The following is a 22,541-nucleotide window of genomic DNA, read 5'->3' as shown; positions in this document are numbered from 1 at the left end:
ATATATAAAAGATGTATAAAAGAATATTATATAAATATTTCTCCGTCGGTATGTAATTTTGCATCTTTCGTCAGCAACATAAATTCAACGCAGATTTTTATATTATTCCGGACTGCATAAAAAAAACTTAAAAAAAGTTCTTGCATATTTGTGAAAATTTTAAAATATTAAAGTTTAGAAAATAAATATTTAAGCGAGATAGCAGCTTTAGTGCAGTTTAATGCAATGACAAAGAATATGGACTTGAATAATCTATAGATTGCTTACATTGATTGTTTGCATAGATAACATATAAAACACAATTTATATAGTTTACATTGTGTACACGCAGATGCAGATTTTTTACTTTACGCTTAAACGCACAGCTCTGAGGTAATACCTAATCTTTATATATGCGGATATATACCTACATAACATTACTTTCTTTATGTAAAAACGAAATGTACATATTACTTTTTTATTTAAAGAAAATAATTACACGATAAGAAAAAAAAAAGTTATCTACACTCAAAATGTGAGGAATCAAAGTCAAAATGATTGAATATCAAGATTTCATTTCGGTGATTCAGAATGGACTAATTGCTTTATCGCACGTGTTTGGTCTGTCACGCGAGAAAGTTTCGGCGCAGCCGGTTTTATACCGCTCCACCAAACGAGCACTTTTTATGTGTCGCCAGTGACAAGGTCGACCAATGCCGGTAGGAGAAAGTGTCTCGCGAAGCTACACACGTTTCCGTCCACATGAAGAAATTGAGACACGCAATGCAACGTTGATAGCTTGATTTTGCAAAAAGGCTTGTTTCAGATGGAACGAAATTAATCTTCGGTAATATCCTTCTGTGACAATATTAATAAAATGTTCTCGTTTGAACAATTTAATATTTAATGTCTTTCATCTTAAAAGGTAAAATTACGTAAACTTGTTTGCATATGTTATTTATTAACCCTTTCACTGTTTCTTGCACCTATCGTATGTGATGCATGCGAATTTTTATTTCTTTAAACTTGTGTTTTATATAGATTTTTTTTAATTTACAGCATTTGGAATTTAGAATTATTGAAATAAATATTTATTAAAATTTAATTTTTTCAGTATAAAGATCAATTTTTTAGAACACTAAGTTTAACCGATAAAAACGACTGGAGGTGAAAAGGTTATGGAAAGTGACGAAGTAAACTGTGACTGCACTACCGTTTCATTCATATGTAGATTTTAGTTTGAACAGCTTTGGTATGAAATCAGTTTTTTCTCTTTTTGCAAGTTGAGCTACTACTTTGCACTGCTCCGTTTGAGCGTAACGAGCGCTCCGTTTGAGTGTAGATAAAATTAGCGAGAAACTGAAGAAATCAATATCATTGTGTTTCCTTAAGTCACTTGTTAATGTTAAAACTTTGAAACTCGAGCTTGTTACGAACAACTAGTATTTACTAACATTATTTTACAATGCGCTTTTAACGTAGCCTATTATCGGAAAAGCTCAAATGCTTTTATATTTATGATTGTAAAGTTTTAATTTGTGTTTTCTTGTCGCGATAATATAAATTATGTAAAACCTGTTTAAATATGTTTATATCATATTATTAAACAAATTTTGCGTAATTTATATTATTCATTACACTGTTCGACAAAAAGTCACGTTTTTCTTTCTCCGAAGTAATATAGTACATTTCTCGAAGATTTTTTCGTGTTTAACGTAATACTGTTGGTCGAATTTGCGTAACACGGAATAGTAATCAATAAATTGAGGTGAAACGTGCCACAAATGATGCTTTTGGTCATTTTCAATCAACATTTTTTACGGCCCGAAATTTTCTAAATTAAGTCTACGGTATATAAAAATATAATTTAAGAGCTTTTGAAATGGAGTTTTTAATTTATAATTGTATGACTTATTTTTATCAAGTTGTGACTGTTTGAATTTCAGATTTTCTGTATGTCATATAATTACACAGTTAGACAAAAGAATCATTTTTTTTCTCTTTGAAGTGCCATAGTACTGAAGATTTTTTTGCGCTGAACACGATGCCATCGTTAGAATGTAGCACTTCAGGATTTTTGGCAAATTGAGATGTAACGGTAAATTGGAGTGCATTTTAGTCCACTTCACTTCAATTTTACTAAAAATCCTGATATGTTACGAAAATTCTGACGACGATATCGTATTCAGCAAGAAAAAATCTTCGAGATATATACTACGGGATTTCGAAAAGAAAAAAATGAAAAATTTTTATGTTTAATTTTAGACTTTCTGTATATTTATTATGTGTAATTATATAGAAAGTCTAAAATTTAAACTTGATGAAAGTGAGTCATAAATTACGATCATAAATTAAAAACTATTTGAAAACTTTACAATTGTACTTTTAGATATTGCATTCAGAAACACTTTATTTTTTGTTTTATCGTAAAAATGTGTTGAAAATGGCGAAAATCATAAAGTATTAACATATTTTTTGCTCATTTTACCTTAACTTACTTAAAATCCTAACGTACTATGCAAATCTACGATATTGTGTTTAGTGCGAAAAAATCTTCAGAATAATACTAAAACACTTTGAAAAGAATTTAGTGTTATTAACGTTATTGTGAGTTTTTTATCCAGCTATTGCATTACATGAAAACATTTTAGTTCAAAATGCTGAAGAAAAATGAGAATGAAATTAAAAACCGGCGTATGCTTTTCATTATCTAATTAGATTTCGCGCTGACTTCATCAATTAACAACTATCAGTTACGGAAACGAAGTGTTATTTCGCCGATGCTGTCGATGCAAAATATTAAACGCGTTCGCGTAGACAGGTTTGGACGGCAAGAAATATCCATTGTCTGGGCAATTTTAAAAAAAGATCGAGAAATGCGATGATGCTCCGACTTGGCAATGTTAATGGCGATGGAATTTGATGGTCTAATCATGATGGATTCACAGTGGGAATACGCGGACTACGAGCCGAACAACATTCATATCTACGAGAAAGAATTTCATGATTATGTTGTGTACTATGTGGCGCAAAGAGACTCACGGCTCTTCTCAGGCAGTTCGCAGCACTCAAGTACAGGTATTCGGAAAATGTGGGAAAAAAAAAACATTTAACGCGAGACGTACATTTAAAAATAAATACAAGGTATCATACGTGAATTATGCGTTTCTCGTGTACGTCCGCGCGAAGTAAAAGCTTGGTCAACTTTGCCTCTTCATAACGTAAATATTGCTGTTTTGAAAGTAGCTCTTCAATAATGTTTACTTAAATTTCTTTCAATTTCTAAACGTGGAAATTGTTTTATTTTCATTTTATTAGCAAGTTCAAGAGAAATTATTTACTTTGTTATATTTGAAACGTGAGCGAATAATACCTACTTTGTGAAGCGCTCGCTATTTGAACACCGCAAATTTTATTGTCAAATTTACACTTTAAATAAATTTATATTTTGAATAAATATTTTATTCCGTATTTATATAGATTTATTGTTGTTACAATCATTAATAATAAATATACCGCAAATAAAGATATAATTGAAACGTGAATAATACAGTATAATTGCTTGTATTCTTTTTCAAAGAAGATGTTTAGATTAATTCAAGGCTTATTATTAGGCTAAATGATATCTTTAAATTAATAGATTTTTCTTCAATTTAAAATAGAATAAAATAGAGTAAAGTAATATCGGATCTGAGTAGTAGAAACTTTAGCCATTTTGATTTACGTATATTCCGCTTTGTGTCGATGGTTTCAATACATATTAATTAATTTTACATGTGCGACCATCTGCGACATGTGTGAGATGCAATAAATTATATGCAAATCTGTAGAAGTGTCAAGTCCACGCGCGCCGCGCTGTCGTATCGGTTAAAATAACGTTTTCGTAGTCATCCCAAGTTTATTGCGCAATGGCGTGAATTGAATGCCAGTTAAAATTGAGTAAAGTGTCTGAATCATTTATCGAAGGCCACGGAGGAGAAAAACAAACCTTTCAGATTGGTCGTCGCGTGATTCTTCGTTACTCTTGTCACGTTTGCTCATGGAATACAATAGAGAAAATTTTATTTCCAGATCGTTCATTGCAGAAAAAATAATAGGAAAGGTGGTTGTTCATTTATGATATATATATATATATATATATATATATATATGACTAATCTGGTATTGATGTCTTTTTTCATGGCTTTTGGCGATTATACCAATCATACATATATGATTGGATGCGTTCCGTTATGCACGTACTGAAAAAATAGATATACAACCCGGATTTATTTTTCGATATAATATCAGTTTAATACTCGAGGCTCTTAATTTTATGAAGCTAATTAATATTATAATAATAAATGCGCTGATAATATCTATCGATTTTATACGAGTGTATCAGACTGATACTATATCAGCACTACATTTAGAGAGTGGTGATTATTTACAATTAAATCAAGAAATCGCAATGTTATTAATTAACAATAAATATACATCTAATCGGGAGAAAATAGTTTCTCTAAGTGCGACAGATTCTGTCAATAAGTATAATAAAATAAAGTTAATAATATTATAATAGGAATGTGCCTCGCCTTTCACAATCAGCCGTTCACCTTCTGAAATAAGATTTTCGCGATGGTCTTCCATTCGCGACAGAACGAACGCTTAAATTGGCAATAATTAACCGCGTTTATCTTATATGCAGCAGATTCAACCCCTAGAATGACTTTTGCGTGACCCGTCACGTGCTTGGTGGTTTATCATCGAGTCGCAGTCGCCACAGTGCAGCTGATTGCACTGGCGATGAGTAATGTAATCGGGTAGGCGGACTAGAGAAAGAAAGTAGAAATTAAATTTAACCGTCACTTACTGCCGTGAATGTTTAACATCTCATTGCAGCTATTTTTTTTCCTCTCAGGAACGTAGATTGATATCGATTTTGTTTCGCGAAGACTCAACGAAGATTCAGACATTGTCCTTATCGAGGAAACACTATACGTAGGATAACATCGTATATCTCTTTCATGCTGCAAAATGCATCTTACCGAAGCAAAATTTGCTTCTGTCTACATTCTACAATTCAGTTTTGGACACATAGATATTATACAGGAATAGCTCACGAAATGTTATATCATTTAATTATCTAATTTTTAAATTGACTTTGATATTAATTCTATACCAGTTCTATACTAATTTTATTAAAAATAAATGTGTTATATATAAATCGAATCGTACAATATTTGATTCTTGTGCCGCCCTGTGTATATGTAGCATTTTACAATATATTTAACTATTTTATGTAACAGATATAATATGTTAAAACTCTTACAGTAATATTATCGCAGTCGCACGATTTATCTAAAAGTAAATTTGAGTTTATTGAAAAAAAAAACGGGATAAATGTGCAGTATCTTCTTTTAATATCTCTCCAGACTCGATACTTGGAAGTAGATACGTTTAATCTGAAATCTGATTTTTTTCATCAAGTCATTTTTACAAATAAGATTAAATATAACTATATATAAGATATTTATGGATGGAGGATATCTGCGTAATCTTATAGACAAATCGAGATAAAATGTTACATCAAATATGCTTTGTTGATTAATATGTTGTTCAAAAAACATGAGTGAAATCTATTTTTTTTTCTGCATAGATTCCGATAACGAGAGCAAAGATGGCTCCACGACACAGGAAAAGAAACACGGCCGTGTCTCGCAGCCTATCAACACTATTGCCTATATGGTAAGTACGTCTGTATGCATAGTAAGCACCCTAATTGAGCGTATATTAAGTTCTAGTATACTCTGCGATGCGCTCATTCGCACGATTCCAATGGGCAATTAAGTGTTGAGACAAGAAGATTAGGTGCCAAGGAGAGCAAATGTAATCTTTGCTCGAATGCATAAATATCCGTTATCCTTAGTAGTAATGTAGCGTAATATAACTGTTTCTTCGCTATCGCTCCAAAGAGGGACATTTAAGATGAGATTTGAAATTTCAGTTTTGAAATTCCGGTATGTAACGATTTATTAATATAAAATGAAGATCCGTAAAAGAGAGTCGATTAAATATTTGTGATGAAGTTGACGATCAGGCATGAAGGAATATTGTAAAATAGGAATAGAAAATGTTATTTAGCAGCATAAATTTTTTGAAGGAAGCAAACTCCGTTACATAAACTAAAATTCTCTTGCGGTACATTTTTTAACCGTTACGTGACTACGAAAGGTAATCGCGTGATTTTTTTCTCAGAATTATATATTTTTTTATATAATAAAATAATTTCCAAATAACAGTAAGAAAATGTTAAACATAGAGACATCGAGACTAGATATTTGTGCTTAATAATATTTATATGTAAATTTTAAATATATCTTTCAGTTATATAAAAACTCCGCGCCGATTGTTGTCAAATTTGCAACACAGATTATATCGCGTAGATGCTATATTAACTGAAATGATCTCACAAATTCAATTGATCGATTTGATAATAATGCTAGTATTTCAAAACGTTATAAAAAATTTATTGCGAGAAATATTATTATACCTTAATCAGGATACGAATTTGGAATTTCTAAACTATTCGAGACGAGTGTCTTTCAATTTGATTACTGAAGCATTTAATAATGTTTATCGTAATAGATAATATACAAAATGACCCATGTAAAGATGTGTGTGTGTGTGTGTGTGTGTTGTGACAAGCCAATAACTATAAAAATATTTGTCGTCCCACACAAAAAGTTATTCTTGAGAAAATTTCATGTATTTGAGGAGCTTTTCTAACTACTTAAACAAAAATTCACCCTGGCTTTCCCTCTTGAAAGGAGTAATTTCATAATTTTAAATGGAATCTCCTATAAAATGTTACACATTTATATTGTCAAGAAAAAAACAAGTAAACTTTATCTGGAACATCTCTTTGAAAAATATTTCTATCAAAAGTTATAAACATTTAAACTTCAGAGAGCATTCAAACTAATAATAAAATCATGAAATATCATATAAATTAAATAAAACATGAAAACCTATAAAGCCTTTTATTTATGATTTTATTATAAATAAAAGGCTTTAGATTTTTATTTTTTATTTAATAAAGTTTGAATGCTCTACTTGAAAGTGTAAATATTTATAACTTTTGATGAAACATTTTTCAAAGAAATATTCCAAATAAAGTTTATTTATTTTTCCCGTAGAATCCAAACATGTAATATTTTATAGAAAGATTCATTTGAAATTATTTGCCCTTTTTTCAGAAAGGGAGTGAGATAAATTTTTATTTACGTAGTTAAAAAGTTCCTCGATACATGACACTTTCTTATGGACAACTTTTTCATACGACAAATATTTTTAGAGTTATTGATTTCTCAAACAACAACTTACTTTACATGGAGCACTCTCTGTATAGAAAAAACGTACATTGAAAGATGTGTGTGTGTGTGTGTGTGTGTGTGTGTGTGTGTGTGTGTGTGTGTGTGTGTGTGTGTGTGTGTGTGTGTGTGTGTATAAAATTTAATATAAGACCGTATATATGAATAAATCAAATAACAAAGCGCCAAAACATGGTAAAATAATTTACGATAAATCTGTAGTATTTTACTTTTTCATACTAAACGTAGGTATATAAAATTAGCTTTAACAGAACTCGCGCGCGTAATTCCGTGTTCGTCGAAATCGAAGAATTAAATTAAAGAATTGAAAAATCGAAGGAATTTATACAGGTACAAGATCGTAACGGCAGAATAAGAGCTAACCGCACATATTACTGGCGCTTCGGTTATCAGCCGCGACGCGCAGTTATCAGCGCGCGCGCGTATTTTCCGGTGTGAGACACTTCGGCATGAATTCCAATTACTTCACTGAGAGCCTGCGCTCGCAGACTCTCGTTAGCGAAATAGTTTCTCCCCGGTGGGTCGTATTCGTGGCGAAAGGCCGCCACGAGTTTGCAAAGACCGCGGACATTCGCTCCCGGAACTTCGGAGACGCGGGACGGTACTCGTGCGCATCGCTAGAATTCTAGAGCGGCGCGTATGCAAAGATCGCGGTCCCGAGGCGGCACGCGTCCACTGTGCCCAAGTCCGTCGGAACACACCTCGTGTCGAATCGATCTTCGGCATGAATTCTGATCTGCGAACCTTTCCGTTTCAACGGAAGACATGTCCGATATTTAGACGCTTCTTTTGGCTTACGCTTGTGTGTGTGTGTGTGTGTGTGTGTGTGTGTTGTTGTGTGCGAAGAAATTTCAAAAGATATTCAACTTTGATTTCAAACAATTTCACAGAAAGAACGATTTTATTATTGGAAATATATCTAAAAATTCAGCTAAATACAGATCTGAACATTTTTGTTGAACCATCAAAATGGTTATGTATTAGAGGAAACTCAATACATGATGAGCAATGCTGCAAAAAATTTTGATAGTTATTATGATGGTTCAATAAAATTATTTTCAGATCTGTATCTAATTAAATTTTTAGATACTCAAAATAATTTTGTCGAACCATTAAAGTAATTATGTAGAATTCTCAAATATGACGAGTAATGTTGTAAACAATTTTAGGAATCAGCTTAAGCTGAGCGTCTTAATTATTTTGATGGCCAACAAAATTTTTTTTTAGATCGATATTCAACTATATTTTTATGATTCAATGTTCTTTCCGTGAAATTAAAAACGGATAAAAAATAATATATGCGCGATATAATTTCGTCATACGTAAATAAAACATAACTCATTTAGAGAAAAAGTTTGAGAGCATAGTTTTTTTGTAGTTTTTTTGTCTTTTTTCATTCGCGATAATTGTGTTATATCTTATGTTATAACGCCATAAAGTAACGATCATAAAGTTGATCGCGATTGCCGATTTCGCACGTGCATACAGATCTCGAGGGAAATTTCTCGATCGTACTCTAGGAAGAATGACATCCTTCTCTCTCTTCCTTCTAACCCTAACTTATTCCTAATGCAATGCTTGTGAAAGGCTCTCTTCAGGGAGCGGAAGACCGCGCGACATTTATCCGACGAGGAAATAGAGTTGTTGCACAAGCTGCATTTCCTGATTCCCTTCGGAGAAGATAGAGCAAAGCAGAAATCCGTGCAAGTTTAACTGATCTTAATGTCATTATGATGCGTTCCGTTTCATTTTCTTTTTAAATGTTAACTTTAATGGAAATTTCGTCTTTTTTTCTGATGAGAGAGATTAGCGAGAGGTAGTTATTATTAATTATTTAATTATCTTACCACACACACAATTTGAATTAAAGAATTATTACTAGCATTACGATTAAATTTCGCAAAAACACCACTGATTATCATATCTTTAATGTATTATATATAAATAGCCAAGTAAACAAATTCAATTCTACGAATGCATTCGTTATCTCATTGATTTTCTGTTGATTCGATACGATGTAATTCTTGTATAATTAATTGCATTTCATATCAATAAAATAAATTATAACATCGCATGTATTGAAATTAATGAAAATTAGCACAAATTAATATAATCATTAATAACGAAAAGAATGAAAAATATTTTAAAATTTAAAGAAAAGGATTTAATATTAAACAGATTATTAGAATTTAAGATTGTAAGAAATGATTTCCGTGCATAATATGAGACATATATTTTCGTAATTCACATAATTATATAAAGTTATTTAAAAAAAAACTAGAAGAGCACTAAGTGCAAACGAAAAAATTATTTTGCAAAACACACACAATTATGTTTTTTAAATACATTAACAAATTTAAAAGCAGTAATAGCTAAAATCACATAAAAATGTTGTAAGAAATTTTTGTTTTTTAAAAATAAATTTAAAAAACATAATTTTTTTTTAAAAACGAGAAATATAACGAGAATATTAATGTAAGAAATATATGACGATTTTATTGTTTAAATCTATTTTTCTAAATTTAGAAAAAAATAAAAAATTGGAGACAATTTAATATTAATTTCTAAATGACTTATCAGCTTTGAATTGAAGATAAGAATAAATGATTTCCATGATTATATGGAAATATAATTAACATTAATACATTTTCGCAATCCACGTAATGTTAATCCGTTGATGGGTCGTCCTTCGGTAGCTGCTGGCATTATCCCATTTAACGGCAGTGAAATCACTATGGCGTAATGTAACCCCTGTGTGATAATCACGGTGGCTGCAATTCCTGCTCTATATTAGAGCTCAGCTTATGTCGCTCGTTTCGGCTTCCTTGCACCCTGTTGATCGATTAACGTCTGTAATCTGACAATTTCTCTTATCTTCCTCATGCTGGTGACCTCAATGTTCGCCACAATCACGCACAATTAAACAATAACAGTTTCCAAGTTTACACTTATCATTTTATTGATTTTCGGATGGAGATATCTAAGTAAGACGTATTTATTTTTCTATTGTAATTGGAAATTTTGATAATGTTATCAACGTTATCATAATTTCCAGTTACATTGATACCAATCATTAATGCAAAGTGTTACTTGGAAAGCAATACTTCAATTTAATCTGATATTATTAAGAAAAAATATGCCAAACTATGTATTACAAACATAATCTTACTTTCATCATTTAATTTTTTTTAGTTCTGTAATAAAAAAATTCTTTAAATAATTGTAGCACTTGTAATCCTCGAAATTACGATAACTTAATAATATACGTTTGACAGTAACGAAAGAAATTTTAGAAATCTACTTTTATCTATTTTTATTGTTGTAATTTGGACTAAACTTAATTTAAAATATTTGAAACATTTTGTTATTATGACTTTAAATTAGATGGTTAAATTAGATGGATTTAATAAATCCCATCCTAATAATTGTGCTGCATATTTTCATTTGAACTATCTCAGATTAGAAGCAATCTATGCTCCCGTTTAACTTATCACAGTATTTAAACAAATTTTCTTACTTGTAATAGCTATGTAATAATTTTTAACTGAAATTCCTTGTAATTAATCTACGATATTAGACTACCAGAGCGATTTTTGTCAGCATCTGATTTAAAAAATCTCGATACAATTGAATTTTGACTTTCCTTCAAAGAGTTTTGAAATTTCTGTCAGAAGGTATTATATAAAAGTTAAATAGTTTTTGATTAAAATCTAAAGAAATCAATAATTTTTGCCATTAACAAAATAAAAAATTGTTTCCCAATTGCATTCGTGAAAATGTTCTCCGTAGATGAAGCTGTGAGGAAACTGATAAGAAATGATATACTGCTGAAAACAGGCTGCATATTATCAATTTTCTAGCGTTATGCGAAAAATCGGCGAGTTTGAGAGATAAAAGCACGAAAATAGAAAGCTTCTCTCTCGCGGAAGATCTTTTGTGATTTGGCAGCATCTCGCTCAACCAAAACGAAGATGAAGATTATAAAGCCGCAGCTAAAAGACGTGGAAACTGAAACAATGGCCATCGTACTTGTCTTCTTTTCTCGGTTTCAGAAAATATCTTCCCGTCCTGCCCTCCATCGCTCTTTTTTCTTTACTCTTCTTCTCAGCTTCATCACTGCGATTCTTGCTTTTTGTTTTAATCGATCTCTCTTTTCCTCCTTTTGCTGTCGTCCACGCGTCTAATCTCTGTCAGACGAATAGCCGTTCTTTTTCTCGTTTGACCGCACCACTAATGGAAGGAGGAAAGGAGGGATTTTGAGCTGCTTTCTAATCACTCATCTAATCACTCATCTGCATCGTTCTATATTTATCCAGAATGAAGGATGTCGAAAACAGATATTTAAGCGACGTCTACATTCTATGTTACATTCTTCGAAAAGAATTTATTAAATGGCGTGTCCTGATACATAAATGAAACAGATATAATGAAAAATTTTTTAATACTACGGATAATTCTGGTATGAAGTTTTAAGTTATAAATAATTAAAGATAAAAATTACAAATAAGAAATTTTTGAATAACTTCATATAAACTTATATTAATATGAGTAAATTGATCTTAACTCGTTAAAAATTGATTACATTAAAAATATATAATTTCTAATTTAATTATAACTTAACATTAATATTGGAAGAAATTACATCTAAAATTTTGAAACGAATTTTAATTTCTGAGAAATAATAAGAACTACCTACTCATTTCCAGAAAATAATAAAGGAAACTGCAGTATTTTAAAAATTGATTTTGTGTATAAATGCTTTGAAAGTAAATGGCTTAATTGTTCGAGCGACGAAGGGCTTTAAAGCCTCAGGGAACTTTATCGAAAAAGATGATAATAGCAAAGCAAGATTTCCGTGTCGTGTCACCTAATAGAGTTACGAGAGCGCTAGGAAAGTGGTAGACAACGCACAATTGAAGAGAGGGTTGAAGTGTCGCGGAATAATTAACGAATTTCCCAGCGGAACATAAATCGCATTTTAAGCGTCGGAAACCCTATTTTCCGCCGATGTTTCTGGAAAATGGCAGACTTGCCGACGGTGAGATTAGCGTCCGTTTGCGTGAAGACGAGCTTTTTAATTGAATTACCCTCGACCCTTTCTCGCGGGCAGGTTTCGTTCAAGAAGAGGAGAGCAACCGCGACAAATAGTCCGGCCGTGCAACACCGAAGCGGCATCGCTATAGCAAGTCGTTGCATACGAATTTACATAAGAAACGTGCCGCAGTCGCATCTCGCCAAGGTTCTTTTTCCAGGAATTCAATTTTCTATCGTCCGATACTCTCAAGCACGCCGTTTCTGTCGGCTTATGTAAATGGGCTAATGGCCCCGTGTCTGCCTCAGGCGCTCGTGTGCGGGAAAACGCGTACCGGAGAAAGCTCAGATGCGCAAGGAGTAGCGATTTTGTCACAGATGCGATCCTCCCGGTACGTTACGTCGAGTAGATTTGTATGCACTTAGCGCGCAAATACGGATTCGATTTAAAAAAGTGAGAAAGAAGAAATTCAGATCGATCGCTAATACGTATTATTTATGACAGTAGAAACATCTTAAGGATGTTCAAGATTCGGAAGAATACGGTAAAAAATGACTAGAATTGGAAATTTTTATATTTTCCATATAAAAATCAATGTTATATACATATAAAATAGTCCAATATAGACTTAAGGTCAATATTTAAGGTTTATATTTAACAGCCCAATTTTATAATTTAAATAAAAATTTTATTTTATTTTAATTATATTTTTAAAAACATATCTATACTATATATCTTCTATGGAAATAATTTTTTAATTCCCATCAAATTTTTTGTAGTAATTTTTTTCATTTTATTAAAAAATACATATATTACGTCCTTAAGATGGAGCAGACTTGTGTCCTCATTATTGCATATCAGTGTAGACGGAGAGTGTTGTTACCGTTCCATAAAAAATTAAAATTGTGATACAATGATACGTGGAAGCACATCGTGTCGTATTAAATTGATACGCAACGATGATATGACACGCGTATATGCAATAAGTTTGTATCCGCTTCTGTGTTTCGATTAGAAATCGCCTCAGCTTCTTCTTTCGTTTACGGCGAGAAAATCAAGATTCAATCATTTGGCGCATTTATTCTGACTGGTTTGTTTTAAATTATTCGATTAAAAAGCTTCATAAACAACAATGAGAACGATGATGTCTTCTCTTTGCATGAGAAGCGAGCAACTTTGCGCGAGGAAAGTTGGGTCGTGCGAAAAAAGTGATTCTTTCTGAGAGGACGTTCCCTGCAAATTAATCTCTGCCTAATGACACGTTTACTTTTGTACTTATAGGTGGGTGATAGAGACACGCTTACATCAGTGGCAGCAAGATTCGATACGACGCCATCCGAGCTGAGCAAATTGAATAGGCTCGGAAGTACTTTCATTTATTCCGGTCAACAGTTATGGGTGCCGGCGAAAGGAGAAGGACGTCCGGGAGGCGGATCAATCGCAGATGCGCCCAGCCCTGACCCTTGCCACGATCATGAGTCTCAGGATGACCTACCACCCGAAGAAAAAGGTAATCTTCATTGTTTTATTTAATCTTCTTAGATGCTGACTTATTGGGTTATCGTATAATGTTTACTAAAGCCGATATCTCTTCGAGTTTATATTCAGCAAAAAGTTACATTTGCAAGTCCTTTATATCTGCAAATAGTGCATTCAAGATTTTGTAATGGTGGATATAGAATTCTGGGAAAAAGAATTTTAATCGAAATAATTCGCTCTTCTTCTCAGCATCGTAATCTCTATATACGAAAAGAACAGTTTTGCTGAAGTATCTAAAGATGAGCTGGAGACCTAATTATTAAATAATTTTATAAGATGCTCAAGCTAGTTGTTAGAATATCAATATTTTTTGCGATATTACTCATCATACTTGAATTTCCTATATAATTATTTTGATGGTCCAAAAGTGTTTTCAGATCTGTACATAGCTAAATTTTTAGATAGATACTTGAGCAAAATTATTCTTTCCGTGTAAAAAAGTGCTATTAAAAAAATGTTTAATTATATGGATGAATTTTCATTCAAAGTGGTGTGTTAATGTAAGAAAAATATGATTCCAACGATAGAGAAAATTATATTATTGTTTAGCGAACGAAAGCGGAGAAGCGGGAATTTGTTTACGTATCATTATGTCATTACAGATAGCCCGTAAGAATAACAAGCTTTCGAGGAATAGATAATTAAAACTTTACTAACGATAATCCGACCTTATTATGCTTATCACGTTTACCGTCAAATGCAATATTAAATGGCTTACGAAGTAAAAGGAAGAAATATTTTCGACGACGTTGAAAATCTACTTGCGTTAAAAAGACATAATCCAGCTGTCGCGATAGGTGGTCGTCGAAGGACGTCGTGCTCCTTTTTTCTTCCTCTATTACGACGCCAACCAGGGCATGCAATTAAAATAGAGCTCTCGTCCTTATTCTCGTCGAATTCGTCGCCCCGGGGCCTTGTCTCTCGCATTATGCTAATACGCAAGACAGATTTGATACACGCGTAACAGCGTGGGCATGAATAATGCATAAGCAGGATCCACGGAGTAGCTACGCCCAGGCGTTGTGCGTGATATGCGCTAGATTGGCACTCACCTGACTGAATATACGGAGGAAAGAATTGGGATATCGGATATTATCTGCGTACAAAGTCGACCGTTCGAATGAATATTAATGCGTTACCACATCCGCGTCATGCAGATCCCGAGAGATCGATACGGAGCACTATTGTGACTAACGCATTGCCTTTTCGCGTTTTATTTGCCCGTCGCCTGCGGCGAGCCGCGAAACTCCCACATTTCACTTGTCGATTATTACCGATAGAAGTTGGCAATCGAGTTATCCATCGCCGCACATTCGCGCGAGCTAATTAGGATAATTTCGAGCTTGGAATTACTCATCGCATAAATCGCTCAGAATATTACATTATCATACTTTTAAATTGTTATACTTTTCTTGAAACCGAATATTGAACACAAATCATTATGTGAGAGAAAGTTAATTAGAAAAATTGTGTCACATATACTAGATTGATAGAAAAAGTTTATATAAAAAAAGAGAAAGTTACAGAAAAATTATGTAACATATTAGAACATTTATTTTAGGTGCTCACTCGCTAAAAGCTTCAATCTGTCTTCCTTTCGCATGCGATAAATGAGTGATAAAGATATAGAAGGAAGTGACTAGATCGTTCAATTATTTTAATACTTTTGAAGCTTTCACAGGTGTTTTCTTGAAGTTCCAAAAGGTTTACGGGTTGTCGTCACACGGATGTTGTAATCTGTTGCTAATACCAACGTTTCGTGAACTTGCCGTTCATTTTATCAGGGCGAGAAGCGCACTGATACTGTATTTATTTTATTTCGAAGGTCAAAACCGGAAAGCTTCTATCCAAATGAAATTGAAAAATTGACTTTAAGGTGACAGACAAGAAAGGAGCAAAATGGTTATGGATTACGCATTAACCTTTAGTATACACGATTGGGTCATTCGTGTTTCGCAATTTTTTTTCTTTTAAAAAATTAGGAACCTCAAGTAATTAGTTTTAATATTTACATATAATTTTTCTAAATACACAACCTTACAGGTACACATCTTTCTAAAATGATAAAGTATAATATTTGTTAGAATCATTTAATAATTTTTATATATTTATTAAAGTGATGAAAATTAATTCATGAATGGCTCATCGTGTGTAGTAAAGAACAGGAAAATCATTGTGTGTACTAAGGATTAATTAAATGTAAGTTTAAATATAAGTTTCGTTCTTCAACTGTTTTAAAAAAAAATGGCACTTATCGAACGGCCTAATAATAAAAAAACGAACGGAAATGTAGGTTCTCGATGTATAAATTAAGAAAATAATAAATACAATTTTTTTCCTCGGGAAGAAAAACCGAGATACTTTGTATTGTCCGTCTCTTTCTCGTAATGTGTATTCTATACTGACAGAAACAATCATAACACATATCTAATTTCTAAAAATATGGAACTGCTTATTTATTTGCGAACACCAGTTCATCCGTATTGTACGCACTTGTGAGGGAAATGATTAACGCTTAGGTACGTCGAACGTGATAGAAAACTCGAGTTATGATGTTATACAATTGCGTGATTCACTACTCGGCTGTTTGTCTGTTTAGCGGAACAATACCAAGCGAATTGTTACGCGCACTCGCTCGAAGTTTATTTATGTCTTCTTTTTCTTTTTCTTCTTCTTTTTTTTCTTCTTCGGGAAGCGCTTTGTCACCGCCGTCGCCGCCACATCGCACTGTAACGCAAAATATGTACACGTGATCGCAACATTCATGCGGCACGTGCGCGGCATCACGTTTTGTAATGCCGAGAAGATCGGAGAGAAAAGGCGGAAAAAGATGAAGTTGATCACGGCCGATTGTGAACCTGCATCTTTTGCGATCTGCGTATCGGAAGGTCGACACAGTAGATACCGCGAAAAATGCAATTGCATTACATAGGTGGCTTAAAATTAAAAACAGGCTTATTTATTTTGGAGAAAAGTAAAAAACGAGTTTTTTTTAATGATTTTTTTAATAACCACTTTAATTAAAATGATATATAGAATTCATGAAGAATATATTGAATTTATGTTAAATATATAAAAGAATATATAAAATTCATTTTTCTTAATATTCATTGTTAAAATATTTGATAGATTTAAGTATACTACCTCTTATTACTTATTAATTATTTGAACGACAGACATTTTATATTTTATTCCGATTTTAAAAGTTAAATATGTAATGATTCATACTGTGTTATTAACATAGATAATACGTTATTAGCATAATTGACACTGTCTGAAGATAAAAATGACTGAAAAAACTAGAAGCTTTGAATAAAAAATGTAATAAAAATCAGTTTTTTACTATACCAGGATATGTATTTTCTTTAAACACTTGATGCTGTATTATTGTTTTAGAAATTATTTTTTATATCCATCCGTGACCATCGTCATTGCAGTAACACAAAGACATTTTTGCTTCAATATTCATAAAGTTATAAAGACATAAATATTATATAATATCGAAATAACGTAAGTATTAAACGTTTTAACGATAAATATAAAAAATGAATTATATATATCTTTTACAATTTTCATAAAAATACTTTACCGTAAAAAAAAAACCAGTCTTTTACTCCGAAATGAAAAACTTGAATCGTACGATTCGATATTTATATTGCATGTAGGTATATATACATACATATATTGAAAGCTATCAGTGCCTCGACGTCTTCTGTTGGAAAACCTGAGATCGATACATTAGTAAGAAGAAGTGAGAATAACCAACGGAATGTAGTTTAAAATATTCTGTGTATCATATCGATTTCTCATTCAATATTCTTCCATTTTTATTTTTATTACTTTTTATTCTCTCTCTCTCTCTCTCTCTCTCTCTCTCTTCATTCAAGAACGTTTCAAGTTATTGATTGTATGAGATGAACGAATATAGAAATGTGGTATCCGATCGATCATACATGAAAAAGTTAAAAGATAGTTATTTTAAATATGAAGCGGACCGATTTTTATTCTTCAATTTTCTTTTGCGGACCACAATGCTCTCTTTCATCGCAAATGTCCGCAATATTCGTAATGTTCGAAAGAACTTGCGAATCAAACAAATTCTAGAGCATACACCCGCGAATCACCCGGTATATCGCGCTCATCAGCTGATCGACCACAGTGTGCGGAGCCGCGTAAACACGTTTCTAACCTATATGCCAGCATAATAATGCCCATACTACATCGTGACGTTGTGGCAAATGAGATGGATGGTATAATTGCCGATTTCGTCGGAATTGTACACACGTGACTCGTTACTCGCATTATTACGATGAATAATGAATTACATCGCAACATTCTGGATGTGAGGTTAGATCGATATGAGCAGTCGGAGTTTAAACAAGTGTCACTGCTTATCTTTTATCAGATAACGAATTTTTAAAAAATCACAGGAGTCAGTGGAGTACGTTATTGTCGGTTCTTTGGTCCAAGTTGATCCTACTTGCATTCTTAATCGAATTTCTTATAAACTGTATTAGTATCAATATTTTCTTTTTGTGATAAATGGAATGAAACATATACTTGTGTATTTTAAGGCATATGTTTTTATTTCGCACTTACTATCGCAACGTTTGGTTTTATAGAACTTCTGGATAATCTTAGACCAGTGTCACCAAAGCCAGGCCATATGGAACGTATAAAAACACCTCTTGGAACATCCAGTGTGGCTGCAGATGAAGATGAACAACCATTCAGAGAAAGATTTCTAAAAATTAATGTCAGGCATATCACAGATGGTCAGGTAATTGTCTTTAATACTTTTTAATATCATAAAATAAATAAACTTTGGCCTAAATTTAAAAAATACCTACGCAGCATGCATGTCAGGATATATCATGTTTTAAAATGTTTGTAAGACATTTTTAAGATATCTTATGTCTAAATTTTTACATGTATGTCGTGTGAACATTATCGAAACTTGGGTCAAAATTATCTTAATTTTGGAAATATATTTTATTTTATTATATCTATAAATTCCATACAAGAGTTTTAACATTTTCTAATATTGAAATATTCTTTTATAGGGTGTAGTCGGCGGTGTGCTGTTAGTTACGCCAAACGCAGTTATGTTCGATCCAAACGTATCTGATCCTCTTGTTATCGAGCACGGTGCTGAATCTTATGGAGTGATTGCTCCCATGGAATTCGTAGTCAACGCTGCGATTTATTATGATATCGCACACATGAGGGTCTCTCATACTGAATCCGGACATTTAGACAAAAAACCTGAAATTTATTACATGAAAAAACCCCAAATAGATAATCGTAAATGTCAGTCTCCGGGGAAAGATGAAAATTTCCCTGAATTAGCAGGCGACGATAGCGAAAGTGTGTGTAGCTGTGCCGAGAGAGACGGCGATGCTTTTCCAAAGGCCTTTGAACGAGAGCTTGTTACTCCTACCAATCTCCAGAGTGTAAGTATTTTCTTGTTGTAATGTCAATTTATTGCAATATCAATTTATTATATAAAGCAAAGTGTTAAAATTATATTTTAACGAATATATCGTTATTGTAGGAGGAGAATTTAACCTCGACCAAAGATAAAGAGAAAGAGAAAGACAGTAATGAGAAAGAATTTTGCACTGGCGGCCAAGCTAGTAGAACTTTAGAGGAACGTAGACGTTCCATGCTTGACCATCATTGGGCAGTTCCTAGCAAAGATCGAAGTACGTTTTCAGTTGATGACGAACAACAAGATTCACTAAATTCTGATAAGGTAATTATATTTCTTTCATAATATAACATAGAAAATTAGTAAAATTTATATAATAAATTGAAATTGGGATACATATAACACATATAACAATTATAAAAAATATACATTTAGAAACAATTGTTACAGCAGGCGGAACCACCAGCTAAATCAAATGCTATTCCTGAGGACGAAGAAGGATCTCTAGTCAAATTGTCGTGCCATGATTCTGGTATCGATATACGTGATCCTAATCCACCTATTCCAGTAGTACAGCCTATACCATCAAAAAAAGTTTACTCAGATGCGGATATTGTTTTATCCTCGGATTGGGTTCCTCCAATAACGATAGCACCAACGAATGTTACGAGTACGTTGGAAGCCAGTTCTGCTATTAATGGCAGGAAAAAAGCTAGCTCGGTGTCCTTTAGCTTAGAGAGTAATGCAGAAGAGCCCGAAAAGGATGAAGAACACAAAGAGGATGATAAACAGGAAACTCGAAAGAATAAGGTATATATTTAAATTTAACATTTGCATTATAATAATGTGGAATTATACTTTTTATAGATATGCTTTATGTATTTGTTTTGACATTTTAGATGCTAAAACGTCTGTCATATCCATTGTCCTGGATGGAAGGTTTAACTGGAGAGAAGGATGACGAGAGCAGTAAATCCATTTCTGACAAAATGTCAAGCCTTCCAAACAGTGCGGATTCTCATCATTCCTCTGTTTTCAGCAAAGTCTTCTCGAGGTGAACAAATTTATGTCATATTATATTGATAATTATCGATAAATAATCTAGCGTGTTTAAATATATATGACATTTTTACAACCGCTTTTATTTTTTCACACATTTCTATTTGTCTGTGTTAAGAATGATTAACATTCTTGCAAAAATGCATTCACAGAAAACAAATGAATAATTTTATCGCTTTTATTTTAACTTGCTTTTTGTGAATTTCTATAGAATATGATATACAAATGAGGTTATTTGTAAGTAGTTATTCTTTGTGTAACATGTACATTTATTGTATCTTTTTCAGAAGATAAAATGAACTTTATCTTTATGAAACTGATATAGCCTCATTTGTGTTAAGCCTTGTGTTCACAATGCTATAAATTGTTCCGAGACCTCAAACAGAGAAAAAATTAAAATAAATTATATTTGAACAATTCGATCACATGATCAGTGCGATTGATCAATTTTTTCTCCGTCCGAGATCTCGAACCGATTTCTAGCATCATGAATAACAAGATTTTATAATGTAGCATATACTAGCTACTTGCATAGGAAGAGCTTCTAGCATATGAAAGGCATTACGAAATAAAAAACTTGAAAGGAATATATAAATATAGGTATATGTTATAGATGATCAGTCCAAAAGACTGATAATTATTGTGCGGTCAATTATGACGATATTCCGAGATGTTTATGTTTAAATATTTATGCTTATGTTGCGCCTATATTGCTTACGATATGAATTTAGATATTTATTAACGCTTCACTATTATTTCTAATGTAACTAACAAAGAATATGTAATGGTGGTGGAAAAAAGCTCGCCGATCAACCTGGTGAGTGACTTTAGCTCGGGCCTGTTTGCTAAAACCCCCAGCGAAGAGAGTGGCGGGGGCGGTAGAGCGGGCGGAACTCCTCCGCTTACCGCCTCCTCTCTCTCCCAGGACTCCAGCAATTTCTCACCTGGTCCAGGAAGCCTCATTGGGTGAGTCTGGACCCGATCGTAACCTTGTTGTGTTTCCCCTTTTCTCTTATTTCTCTATTTTTATTACCTGATCTATCTTTCATCTGATCGACTTTTGTATGTGTCGATTCGGAAATATTCTATTCTAGTAGAATCCTCCTTCAATGTTGTAATTACGAAATATAAATTACGAAATATGTTATTTGAATCTTTTAAATGTAAATATTACAAAAGTAAGATTATATATGTATTATGCAATTGTCAAAGTATTCGGAGAATTCTACTGTTCCAACGTTTCTCCTTTCCACACATCTCTCCATTGTTTTGTTATTATTTTTTTAATTTTGAAGACACTCTAGGATTGAGGGCTCCTGTTTTCAGGTAACACATTATTTGCTGAAAGACTCAAGCAACAGATATTGTTGATACTATTTTTCAGATCGCTTACAGCCAAAACATAATCAATTTAACACAGCGTTTAATATCCTCAAGCAATCATATGATTTATTATTCGTCATTTGTACTGGACTTATACCTTGATTGTTATTTCCCATTATTATTGTTATGGATGTTATTATATATATCGCTTCTGAATTATAAGGATGTGCAAATGTATTTTAATCTAGTTAGATATGTCAACTAACATGTACTTGTTATTCAGAAGTGTTTAGAATGTTGTCTGACAAGAAACTCTTTTCTTATCTTTATTACAATTGCATTGTTTTACGAATTTCCTTTCAGACGCTCTTCCGTGGGTACTTTTATTAGACAGCAACCTTTAACATCTTCTGGCAGCAGCAGCGTTGATAGCAGTCGAGGTAGCAAAACTTCTACGACGGCACCTCGATTAGATTATCGCAGTATGGTCTCGGTCGACGATATGCCGGAATTGTTTGTGAGTTTTGACAGTAAGTATCACGACCATATAGAGATATATCCATAAAATATTTCATGTTCTATCGGAATGGATAGTCTAATAATCATGAAGATATATATTCCAACAGACTTTCCTCTTACACAAAACACTTCGCTATTACTTTCATATGACATTTAATATTGGTATTGATATGGATAGAAAATGATTAATTAATAACAAACGGGTTTAATATATCACGCACTGCACTTGCCCAAAAACGCAACATAGATAGCTTTTTAAACCGTGTTGTTTTGCCAATTTATTGTC

At 32.7% G+C, this 22,541-nt stretch overlaps 1 protein-coding gene across 12 annotated transcripts in view; it reads left to right on the top strand.

Annotated features, from left to right (window-relative positions):
• LOC108753883 (TLD domain-containing protein 2) overlaps positions 1 to 22,541 on the top strand; it is a 150,749-nt gene that overhangs the window by 97,904 nt on the left and 30,304 nt on the right. For 5 of the 12 annotated variants that reach the window (XM_018495823.1, XM_018495834.1, XM_018495831.1 and 2 more), the window contains 9 exons: positions 5,618 to 5,706; positions 13,666 to 13,894; positions 18,546 to 18,703; positions 18,987 to 19,376; positions 19,478 to 19,678; positions 19,805 to 20,164; positions 20,254 to 20,408; positions 21,215 to 21,379; positions 22,100 to 22,266. In XM_018495823.1, the coding sequence (XP_018351325.1) occupies positions 5,618 to 5,706; positions 13,666 to 13,894; positions 18,546 to 18,703; positions 18,987 to 19,376; positions 19,478 to 19,678; positions 19,805 to 20,164; positions 20,254 to 20,408; positions 21,215 to 21,379; positions 22,100 to 22,266 (1,914 nt within the window). Of the gene's footprint in view, positions 1 to 2,681; positions 3,058 to 5,617; positions 5,707 to 13,665; positions 13,895 to 18,136; positions 18,271 to 18,545; positions 18,704 to 18,986; positions 19,377 to 19,477; positions 19,679 to 19,804; positions 20,165 to 20,253; positions 20,409 to 21,214; positions 21,380 to 22,099; positions 22,267 to 22,541 lie in introns of those variants that run through there. The other 7 variants (XM_018495830.1, XM_018495828.1, XM_018495833.1 and 4 more) reach the window with 6 other exon arrangements.

This window comes from Trachymyrmex septentrionalis, unplaced genomic scaffold, assembly GCF_001594115.1.
Source record: "Trachymyrmex septentrionalis isolate Tsep2-gDNA-1 unplaced genomic scaffold, Tsep1.0 scaffold73, whole genome shotgun sequence".
NCBI classification, from domain to species: Eukaryota; Metazoa; Arthropoda; class Insecta; order Hymenoptera; family Formicidae; genus Trachymyrmex; species Trachymyrmex septentrionalis.
This window is presented reverse-complemented; position numbering and strand designations above follow the sequence as displayed.